The 11,583-nt window shown below is 62.2% G+C and overlaps 1 protein-coding gene across 1 annotated transcript; it reads right to left on the bottom strand.

Moving 5' to 3' along the window:
- Positions 1-7,138: 7,138 nt before the first annotated feature.
- Positions 7,139-10,516, bottom strand: LCN15 (lipocalin 15). Its single transcript, XM_004714438.2, has 9 exons — positions 10,470-10,516; positions 9,981-10,090; positions 9,652-9,812; positions 9,244-9,383; positions 9,050-9,120; positions 8,686-8,796; positions 7,750-7,851; positions 7,587-7,649; positions 7,139-7,285 (listed from the first exon to the last, which is right to left on the bottom strand). Exons 1-8 carry the CDS (start codon positions 10,514-10,516, stop codon positions 7,615-7,617), a joined length of 777 nt encoding a protein of 258 aa, XP_004714495.2. The 3' UTR covers positions 7,139-7,285; positions 7,587-7,614.
- Positions 10,517-11,583: the final 1,067 nt, after the last annotated feature.

The raw sequence follows: 11,583 nt of genomic DNA, 5'->3' as shown, positions 1-11,583 counted from the left end.
GACGTGCAGGGAGGGCTTGTCCCCTCTCGGGTTTAGGGTGCACTTCTCTCAACCCCGGGAGGCAACCTCGCCGGAGGGCAGTGGCCACTGGCCCCTCCCAGGCAGCCCCACCCCCGGCTTGTGGCAAGATCTGCCCCTTACTTGTTGAACACGACCTTCACCGTCAAGGTGGCCCCGCTCAAGGTCAGGAACAAGCCCTCCAGTCTCTTGGGGCTGTTGAGCGCCACGTTGTAGTCGGAGGCAATCCCCACCTCCCACCAGAAGCCTGTAATCTGGGGAGGGGACGTCAACAGGAGACTCAGCCTCACCTCTCCCAGGGGGCACCTCCAGGGGAGTTCTCAGAACCCCCAGCAAGCAAGGAAACTTCATACCAGAAGCCTATCATCTTGGGGGGGGGCAGAGGGTTGTGGGAGACCCAGTCTAGCCCTCCAGGAAGGCTTGGGGGTGGGGGCGCCTAAGACCCACCGCCTGGCAGGGAGTAGGGATGGGTGGGGAGCCTGGCTCCTCCAGGGGACAGCTCTTGGCCCCCGCCTGGCAGAGAGGAACCTGCAGGAGCCTCAGGGCATGGTGGCAACACAGGGAGAGGTTCTGGGAGCCCCCAGGACAGATGTGCAGCCCCCAGGTGCCCTGCCCTGCCCAGGCCCCAGGCCCCTGGAGCCAGCCCTGCCAGAGGGACCAGTGGGGGATGTGGAGTCTGGGCCTCAGAGAAGGGCAGGAGGGGTGAGGTGTGTGGAAGCCCCATGCCCAGCCAGGAACACCGCCATCTAACCTTCAGACCACCCACTCCCCATCCAGAACTTCCATTTGACCCTCAGGGCTGCTTGGGGCAGAAGCAGGCCAGCCCTTGGTGGGCACAGACTAGGGATGGAGTCTGGACAAGTCACCCAGACAGGAGCCCCAGGTGCCCTCCCCACTCTGGCCCCCTCTGTGTCCCCCACGCCCCACCCCCCAGGTGCACCGGGGAGGGGGAGGGCCAAGCAACTGAGGGGCTGGAGGGTTCCAGGGACACAGCCCTTTGGCGCCCAGCTCAGACCACGGGTGTGAGCCCAGCACCCAGGGCCTCAGTTTGACCTGCAAGGACTAGACCCCCAGCCCTGGCATGTCCTCCCACCGAGAGGGAGGAGCTACCTTCTGGCTGTCCAGGTCTGGCTGCAGGGCCATCCCCGCTTGCACCTGGAGCCCCAGGATAAGTGCAGCCAGGACGGCCCTCGGCAGCCTGGGTCCCATGCCCGAGGCCTCCTGGGAGCTTCAGGGACCCAGGCCAGGCCTCTGGATCCACCAGCCCACAGCCTGCTTATATCCTGGAAAGAGGGTGTTGTGCAATCGCTGTGGGCGCCACTGGGCCACCTGGTGTTGACCGCTCTGCAAGGACACCACCCTTCTGCAGGGACACCCCCCTCTCTGCAGGGACACCCCCCCAGTGGGGAGCAGGAGCTGGTGGCCGTGGGTGCTACCGTGAGACCTGCCTGGAGACCCTGGGGCCTTGGGAGTGGAGGGCACAGGAGCCGGGGCTAATTTGGAGGGACAGTGTTCGTGTGGGGGCCACTGGGCCAGGTGTAGCCGCACTGCATCCAGAGAGCAGTTCCTGGTCAGCCTCTCTGTCCTCCCCCTCACCTAATATGCACACTCACCCTCATCCACCCACTTGCACAGCAGGTCACACTCACAGCACACATGATACACACACAACACACACCATGGGCACACGCAGAGGCTCATATAGATCTGGGTGCTTGCACACAGCATCCTCACACTTGTTCACACTCACCCACCACACCGCACACATTCACACGGATGCACACACCCATTCGCTCACACAGAGACAACTCACACAGCACGCTCACACACAGGTACACACGCTCACATGCACGTCATGCTCACACACAGGTATGCACACTCACACACAGGCACACACAGCGCACTCACACATAGATATGCACACACTCAACACAGCTATGCATACACACTTGCACACACAGGTAAGCACACATACACACAGGCACACACACTCGCACAGAGGCACACTCGCTCTTGCTCTTGCTCTTGCTCTCACACTCTCACTCGAGTTGGTGAGGCTGCATGACCACGGCCACGTGAGCCCCTGCAGCAGTGAGTGAGCTGACAGCTGGACGCTGGCTGTGGTCATCCGCGGCCGGTAAAGTGAGGCCACGTCTGTGCCCAGCACACCCCACGCCCACAGTGGGCTCCTCAGCTTCCGGGCCTCAGCCAGCCATGTGGGTCAGGACGGGACGCCCACGCCCACGCTCGCAGGGCTCACCAGACTCAGCCTGACAGCGGATCCAGCACGGTCTGGGCTGCACCAGGCCCCTCCCTGCCGGGACCCCGACAAAGCCCAGGCACAAGTCTAGACAGTTACAGGGTGCAGCGGGTCCTGGGCCCGGGGCTCCCAAGTTCAGCGCTGTGTGCAGATGGCAGAGCTTGAGGTGGTGGGAGAAAGAGCAGGCAGGAGGTCCCGAGTCTGGGGACCGGCATTCCAGGGGCACAGACCGGGATGCCCAGCCTGGGGTGAGGCAAGGGCACGCCACACTCAGAGTCCTGTGGTCTGTGTCCTCTCCCACTGTGGTAACTAGGGAGCTCAGGGGAGGCCCAGTGGTGCCATGGTTTCATGTTGGGCTGCTAATTGCAAGGTCAGCAGTTCAAAACCACCAGCTGCTTCTCAGGAGTAACACAGGACTTTCAACTCCTGTCAAGAGTGACTACAGCCTCAGAAACCCACAGGGGCAGTTCTACCCTGTCCTGGAGGGTAGCGTGGGTCAGAATGGATGGTGGTGAGTTTTTTGAGAGTCCAGGTGTCTGATGCCCCCAGGCCCTGTGCCAAGTCCCTGACCTTTATCCGCTCCAGCTCCCCAATATCCTCAAGACGGGGACAACCCAAGAAGCCAGTCCCACCCTCATGGGCAGCTGGAGGGGCAGGGCCTCCCCGGCACCAGCCCATATCTCCCAGCACCAGGGCTGGCTCCGCCATTCATGGGCCAGGGGTCCTGACACCAGACCCTTTGTCTAAAGGATCCTGAGTCTGAAGAAGGCGGCCAAAGCCACCCAGACCCACTGGGCGTGAGTAGCCCTGCAGGATGGAGGGGACTGGGCTCCCGGGCTGTGGTCCTTCACGGTCAGGCAGCCTCGTCTTTCCCCCTCAGAGTGGTGGACACGTTCAAACCACCGCCACTCCGGTTAGCAACCACACAGCACTGGGCCACCAGGGCCAGCGTCCCCTGGCCGGCATCAGCCCCTGACCTCCAGACCCTAACCAGGCACCTCTGGGGCCAGGGAGTGGACGTCCTTGGGCAGTGGCCAGGGAGGGGCCTCCTGACCCAGCATCTCTGGCCCCAGGGGCTTTTCTGGGGTGTGTGGACCTTACTGGGGTCAGGGCTTCCCAGCAGCGGTGAAAGGGACAGACTGAGTGTTTGTTCCAAGACAGTGGACTCACAGCAGCCCCTCCTGGGAATCCCACCCTGCAGTAACGGTGGCCCCGTGACCACCTCTGCCCTCTCTCTCCCTGGGACCCTCAGGGATAGGTAGAATGGGGGTCCACGGGCCCAGCAGGTCCAGCCTCAGGCTGACAACCCTGGGCTCCTCCAGGCTCAGTCATGCGGAGAGGAGGGACACCTGGGGCCGGGGCCAGGCAGGACCGGAAGATATCCCTCAGGCCTGACTCTGTGCCCGGCCAGCTCTGCAGGCCAGGCCTCCCGCACCTTCCTGCTGCCCTTTGAAGTGGAAGCGCCCAAACTGCCTGCCTGCGTGCCAGGGGCGGGGGGGCAGAGTAGCAGCAGGGACAGGCCACCTGGTATCCTCCCTGCAACCGGGCCCCTGGGCTCACGGGCCAAGCCCTTGGTGCCTGTCTCTGAGGAAGGAGGGCCACCAGGGCTGCCAGGAGATGGAGAGCAGGGGGTAGACAGACAGGCGGCCACCAGAGTCCAGCACCGCTGTCCAGGGGCCAGCCATGGTGACGAGGGCTGTGAGGTTGAACACCAGGGGCCTGGCCCAATAAGAGAAGCCTTGTTCACACCACCAACAGGAAACTTTCAGAGGTGCCCACCCCACCGAAGGCTCCAGGTGGTGACTTGGGCAGGCAGGAGTGGCCTGGGGGCTGCAGAGGGCACAGGGTTCTTGGGGTGACCCGTGGTGAGCAGTGTTGACCAGGGGAGGGCCCTGGAGTCACTCTGACACACAGCCAAGCACTCAGAGCTCAGAGCTGGACATTGAAGACGGTTGCAATTCGAGGTAGGCGTAGGACCGGGCAGTGTGGGTTGCGATTTCGAGGTAGGCGCAGGACCGGGCAGTGTGGTCGCTGTGGGCCAGAACCAACTTGGCGGCACCGAACAGAAGTTTGGCCGTAAACAACAAATGCTTTAAGAGGAACTCACACATGACAAAATCAGAGGGTGCCCTCTATCAGAAAAACCATGCCTGGGGTCTTAAAGGCTTGGTCCAAAACGAACAGCTGTCTAAGGGAGGCCTCAACTAAGTCCGCACAAAAGCAGCCCACCGGCCTGTGTGACGAGTCATAAATATAAAATCTGAATCCAGAGGCCAGAGGAGGGACTGTATCGGACCTGAAATTCTGGACATGCGGTGTCCAGAGGCCATGGGAGCCCCCGGTGGGCTCCCGGCTGTGCATTGAGCTGCTGACCAAACCGAAAGTTCAGTCATTCAAAAGCCCCAGCTGCTCCTCGGGAGACGCAGGGGGCTTTCTACTCCTGCAACGAGTTACAGTCTCAGAACCCCACAGGGGCAGTTCGGCTCTGTCCAACAGGGTCACTGAGAGTCTGGTTTAATTTGGCCTGCAGAGGATGGTGGAAGCCCAAAATCCACTTGCAGGGTCCCCACGAGGGTTAAGCCTCTGGCCACGGTCCAGAGATGTGGAAAGACCTGCTATCCGACAGTTATTATTGTTAGGTGCCCCGAGGTGGGTCCAAGCCGCAGGGGCCACGTGCACAATGGAAGGAAACGCTGCCCGTCCTGCGCCACCCTCACCATGGTCGCTGTGCCCAAGCCCCTTGCTGCAGCCACCATGTCCCTCCATCTCACTGAGAGCCTGCCTCTGTTGTTGTTGTCGTTGTTGTTGTCGTTGTTGTTGTGGGTGGGGCGTGTTGGGGGTTTTCTTTGGCCGTCCTCTCTCTCGCTGCCTGTCCACTCTACCAAGCAAGATGTCCTTCTCCAGGGACTGGTCTCTCCCGACGACGTGTCCGAGCGTGGAAGACAACGTCTCCGAGTCCTGGCCTCTGAGGAGCTCTCGGCCGTCTTTCGCCAGTCCAGGGTACTTTCGGTATTCTTTGCCAGCACATGGACTCGTCCTTGGTCTTCCTGATGCAGTGTCCACCTCTGACATGCATGTGAGGCGGCGGAGGAGGCCTGGCTCAGTCCTCGAGGAATATCCTGGATTTTCCGCACTCTGCAGAGGGCTCGTGCAGCAGGAGGGCCCAATGCTGTCCGTGGAGAGCATCGTCCAGGCGCCTGTGGTGGACACGGTCGGGTTAAAGCGTGCCCCCTTGTATGGGCGCTCCCTCCTGACGCACTCGGCGTTTGCTCCGGCTTTTGATGTTTTGTGCTTTCAATCCAACTGCAGCTTTCCTCTGTTTTAGTTCATCGTTGCCGGGTTTTGTTTATTGTCTCTTGTTTTTGTTTGATCTGATTTTCCGTGAATGAAATCCAGGACAGGAAACTTGTAGTCACTCACTGGATTAAATTAATGACCTATAGGGTCACTCACTGGGTTAACAATGAGCTATAGGGTCACTCACTGGGTTAACAATGATCTATAGGGTCACTCACTGGATTAAATTAATGACCTATCGGGTCACTCACTGGGTTAACAATGAGCTATACGGTCACTCACTGATCTATAAAGTCACCGGGTTAATAATGACCTAGAGCCTCTGTCTGTTTCTCTGCCATCCTGGGGGGCAGGGGGGGTTCTCCATCCTCAAGGTGCCCTCTCATAAGATTTTCAGGATCAAGAGGCTCCTGATCCTGAACCAGAAGCAGCATCGGCCCCCTCCCCCATGGATTCGAATGAACACCTGGCGTTGGATCAGACACAACTCCAAGAGAAGACCCTGGAAGAGCCAAGCTGGTGTGCAAGGACACCCCACCCCCACCCCCCACCCCCAAGGGCTGGCACGCGCGCTGCATTTGCCCTGGCGAGAACTCTCGGTCCGTCCTGCTGCGTGTGGGACTCCACCCTACCCGCTGACCGATTGGACTTGTATCGGCAAAGATCGGGTTTCCTCCTCGGGTTCTCTGCTTCCGCACCGAGAGATTGACAGTAAATAATGTAAAAAAGAGGAGCTGATCCCAAGTAATGTCTAGAAAAGAGCGATGGCAACATGTGTGCAAACATGCCGGATACAATCAATGTGTGGATTGTAGCAAGAGTTGTAAAAGCCCCCAATAAAAGGATCTAAAATGAATAAATAATGCAAGGCAAAAAATAAATAAAATCCTGACCCAGAGGCACGGCAGGGGAGGCTGGGAGGAAGCAGGGGCTGAGAATCATGAGGGTGAGAAAGAAGAAACATTCAAGAGTGGGCATGGAGGCATGGCCACTCATTGGTCTGGTCCTCTGACCTCCACGTCAGCAGTCCAAGCCCCCTCCAGTTCTCCGAGGAGAAAGATGAGGGCGGCTGAGTCAGGCGGGCCGAGGGGCTGTGGGCATGCGCCCCGGGAGGTGGGTGGTCTTTGTTGGCGAGGCAGAATGGGCGTTGGCATCCGGAGTCCATGCTACTACGAAATTAAACACGAGCACTCGTCACTGCTGGGGAAGAGAGGTGCCAAGCCACGTGGGGCTCTCTGCCCAGGAACGAAGCAGCAGAGGATGGATGACCCTGACCTTCCCCTGAAGCCCTCAGAGAAGCCGCGCCAAGACAGCGGGCACCCCCAGACAGTGGGCACCCCAAGTCCTGGCTGGCTGTCTTCTGCCCCATGTGGAGAGGGACATTGGTGGGTTGGACACGCCCCCTTGTGGTAGATCTGTGTAACCCCATCCAACCAAGGACCGGCCCATGGTGACACCCACCCCGCCACCAAACGGGTCAGTGGACATGCCCAGAGTCGGGCCAGTGTGGCCCCTCCCAAGAATGGATGCCTCCACTGCAGAAGCTATTTATTGATCAGAGGAGCTGCCCAGGAGCCGTCTTCGTGGGGCTGGGGGGAATGGGACGCCCCTGGTCTGGCGCTGTGGAGTGTGGCTCTCTTGTCCTGGGAAAGGGAGGGGCGGGGGGCTTGTTCATTCTCCACGGTGACTGGCCAGCTGCTTCAACAGAACCTGTGCAGACAGGAAGGGGGAAGGGTCACCTACACGTCATGCCTCACCCACAAGGCCAGTGCCCACAGCTCGGACCCCAAATTCTGTAAATGTGCAGCGGGTCACAGCAGCACAGTGACTCCACCCCTCAGAAGCCGGAGGGTGGGGGCATGTCAAGTGAGGTGGAGAGCCCAGGTAGCTGGGACCCTGGGGAAACTGGGGTGCAGGGACCAGATGATGAGAGAGAGCTTGGGTGGGGGGGCGAGGGGGCAGCCCTGCAGGGCCCCGCCGCAGGGGCCAAGGGAGAGGGGCCCAGCCCCACCTGGGAGATCGAGGTGCCGTCTGCAAGGTCAGGGTGCCTCCTTGCCCCCTGGGGAGCAGGCATCTGTGAAAGGAAGAGGGGCTGAGAAACGCTGGCCCCACACGGAGGCCTGGGGCCATGGACAGGCCTGGGGCCCTCGAGCTCTGAGGCGAGCGGGCTGTACCTGACGTGGGCAGCATGATGACCATGTCCTCCGGGAGCCCCACCGTCGGGTAGAAGTCCTGGAAGGCCCTCCTGGCCGCGGGGCTCGGGTCCTGGGTCCGGCCTGGGTGAGGCAGGGCCCCGTGAACCAGGGGACCAGGGCGCTGTGCGAGGGTCACAGCAGGGACGCCAGCAGTGGGCGGCCCAGCAGGACGGCTGCACCAGGCTGGACAGGGGGCCCTGCAGGAAGCTCCATGGGGGCTGCCCAGGGGCCCCTCTCCTGACGTACCGCCCATCTCTCCATCACAGGCACCCCTTGGCCTGCTCAGCTGAGCCCCCATGCTGGGGTTGAGGGGCTCAGGCCTCACCTCCCTCCCAGGCCCTGCACACTCCCGGTCCTCACCTCCCCAACCCTCCCCTTCTCTGCCTCCCCTCAGCTCCCCCCTGACCCCACCTGGAGACCAGGGAGGGCGTGAGCTGGGGGAGTCTGGCCAACCACGGGCGCAGTCCAAATCCCCATGGGCCCCACCCGGGTGCCCACCAGCCTTAGACACCAGGGGCTCAGCTGGGCAGTGGTCTGGAAGGGAGGGCCAGGCGCTGGGGCAGACGGGATAGAGGAGGAGGGTGCGGGGCTAACAGGGGCCCACAAATCTCCTGCCGCAGATTTGACCCCCATAGGGTTTCCAAGGCCACACTGTCACCGAGGGAGGGCTGGTGGTGCCATGGGTAAAGCGTGCAGCAGCTAACTAAGAGGGTGTGGTTTGAGCCCACCAGCACTCCCGGGGGGGTGGGGGGGGGGATGAGACCGCCTTCCTCCCTGAGGATGACAGCCTTGGACACGGGGCCTGGGGCAAGGGACGGGGGAGAGGGGGTAGCTCTACCCTGCCTGTAGGGTAGCTATGGGTCAGAACCCACCCCCTGGGTGGGGTAGCTCCCCTCCCCCCATGGGGCTACTCACTGTACAGCTGCACCATGGTGCTGAGGGCCCCCTCCAGCTCCTTGTAGATGTAGACCACCGCAAAGGAGCTGTAGTCTGTGTCTGCCACACGCACATCCAGGTAGCCCAGGGCTGGGGAGGGGGCGGCTGACTGTGGGCAGGGCCTCCAGGAACATGCCCCCACAGCTGCCCACAAAGGCAGGCCCTGGGGGCGATCACTACCCCTGCCCCTCATGGGTGGGCCCTGGGAGGGGTGGGGGGTGTCTGAGGACCACCACCCACAGCTTCCCACATGGCAGGCCCTGGGAGGACCAGTGGAGGTGCTAGGGACCTCCCGGAGTGGGGTGGGGGACAGCCTCAGCCCTACAGGGCTGGGCCAACCTACCAGGGACTCTGAAATGTCCACTGGAGCCTGCGAGCAGGTACTCAGCATCCTTCTGCCGGCAGCCGTCGGCCCTGGGGTCCACAGGCTACCTCACTGTCCCCTCCCTCCCCCAGGCCCCTCCGGCGCCCCCCTCCCTCAGCCCCTCTCCTAGGGCCTCCTCCCGCTGCCCAGGCCCTCCCTGCCAGGCTCCTAACTGAGGGAACTCCATGTGGACATGAAGGCCGCCATCCTGGGTGGGCTCCACGGTCCGGGTGGACATCAGCAGGTGGTCCTTCTTGCCCAGGAAGACCTTGCAGTCCGACGCCATGGCCACCACATACCACAGGCCTGAGAACTGAGGGGCTCGGTGACACCAGGCTCCTGCCGGGCAGGGCGCCGGCCACTCCCAGCCAAGGAACCCAAGCAGAGAGGACTCTGCCCCTGGCCTGCACAGGTCTTGACGGCTGATCCTCCCCGCCCTGGCCCTGGCCCCCATGCGTCCCCAGGGCTGCTTATGGACTGAAGGAGGATGGACCCAGAGCGTCCCGTTCCCCACCATCGTGCACTGTCCCCGCTGCTGTGCTGTCACGCCACCCCTGGGCACCACCAAGGGGCTCAGTTACCTTCTGGGCATCGAAGTCCGGGTGCACCAGGACCTCAGCCCAGGCGGCGGCAGGCACCCAGAGGAGAGCTAGGATGGGGACCAGCAGGACCAGGGTGGACTTCATCCCCATACTGTCCTCAGCCCGGCCAAACACGGGCTTTATAAGCCAGTGAGTGGCACCTCCCCGAGAAGCAGGCTGTGTGAAGGCCGGAGGCCCAGCCCCCTGCCCACGGCGGGGCACAATTGCCCCTTGTTCCCTGTCAGCCCTTGGGCCATTCTTGGCGGGGCTCCAGCCAGAGGGCATGCATCGGACACGATGGCTGAGGGTCTGCACCCCGCCCCACGCACAGCAGGCCAGTGCTGCCCTGTCATCGGGGTCCAGCAGGGCCCGCAGGAGCAGTGACCGCATGGCCCGCGGGGACTCGGACCTGGACACCTCCGTGCACCTCAGGGACTGGCTGGGTGGGGGCCCAGGCCTAGGGGTTCAGTGGGTCCAGGCTCTGCTCTCTGGCCATCAACACCCTGCCCCCCAGGGTCACCACGCCCAGCCTGCGGGTGCTGGCCACCACTGATGGGAAGCTGGTCAGGACCCCGGGCGTCCCTCCCTCCCTCACGTCCCAGCCACCCTGCCTGGCCACCTGCAGGGCTCCTAGCAGGCACACCTGGACGGGGTGGGGGCTGAGCTGGGCACTCTGGGGGATTATGGGCCGGATACCCCTTATCACCTGTTGCATAACTGTGCCGGCGGGCTGACGCCAGGGAGGCACCGGGACTTGGGGAGTGGCCCCTTGTCTGGGCCCCGCCAGAGGCCCTGAGAGGGGACAGTGCCATGGGCACCTTGGCGGCAGCAGCACCATGGCCTGGACAGCCCTCGGGGCTAGCATCTCGATGCCTGCTTGAAGGGGCATCTGCTGACCGCCTCCCTCTGCCCCTCTCCCCCCACTGAGCTCGCCCATCAGGAGCAGGGGCGGAGGGGGGCGGGCTGGCCCCAGGGGACTGCATGTCTGACAAGGGCCTGTGCCCGAACCCCTGGAGACTCTCCAGACCCACGGATGCCCCAACAAACGGGGGCACACGATTGGAAGGCACCTTCGACGAAGAGAGCAACAAGTGGGGGCAGCTGCCCACGAGGACGCCCCGCGCGTGGTCCGAGAGGACATGCACCTGAGGACCCCCAGGGAGCTACCAAAGGCACAGCCACCCACGGGGCAAGGCTGGCTATCGGCCAGCCCGGAGGACAGGCTTGCACAGTCCTTGTGGGCGCCCATAGCCTTGAGCTTCTCCGGGGGAGCTCCTGGTGGTTTCAGACTGCCGGCCCTGTGGTTCCCAGCCCCATGCATAAGCACCACGCCCCCGGGGCTCCTTAGAAGGCACTACAGCTCCCAAAACCCCACCACTGAGCAGCCAGTTCCACTCACAGTGGCCCAGGAGGACTGAGCAGACCACCCATCTTTGCCGTTGCTGCCGGCCTCATCTTTCTCCCTCAGGGCTGCTGGTGGGTTTGAACCACTGGTCTTTCAGCTCACCACCGAGTGTCTTAACCTCCTGATAGGACTACACCCTGTGGAACAGCATGGCAGGGGGGGGGGTAGTACAGATCACACTGGGATACACTGTCGGGGGAGGGGAGGGGGTTGTTTACACCAGAATGACTGACTATAAACGTCTGTGCTATTTCCACCAACATTCTTTATTTTTTTTTTTTTAGTAAAAATATCCCTGTGGATAGTTACAGCAATGAAAAACAAACTCCTTTTCCGGCAATATACCGCCAAGACTAAAACACCTTGCCGTTACCTTTGTGAGCCTTCTCGTGAGCTCCAGGGGCCCCTGTGGCATCCGCAGTCTGACACCCTCGGCCTCTCCCGGAAGAGTCCCAGTCTGACACCCGCAGGGACAGTGCTGCCCTGCCCTCCAGGTGCTGTGAGCCGGCATCCGCTCTGGCAGGGGG

The sequence above is a fragment of the Echinops telfairi genome, unplaced genomic scaffold, assembly GCF_000313985.2.
Source record: "Echinops telfairi isolate 266 unplaced genomic scaffold, ASM31398v2 ScPeMD7_25;HRSCAF=90, whole genome shotgun sequence".
Classification (NCBI taxonomy): Eukaryota; Metazoa; Chordata; class Mammalia; order Afrosoricida; family Tenrecidae; genus Echinops; species Echinops telfairi.
The sequence above is the reverse complement of the archived record's forward strand: the minus strand, read 5'-3'. Positions and strand labels throughout refer to the sequence as shown.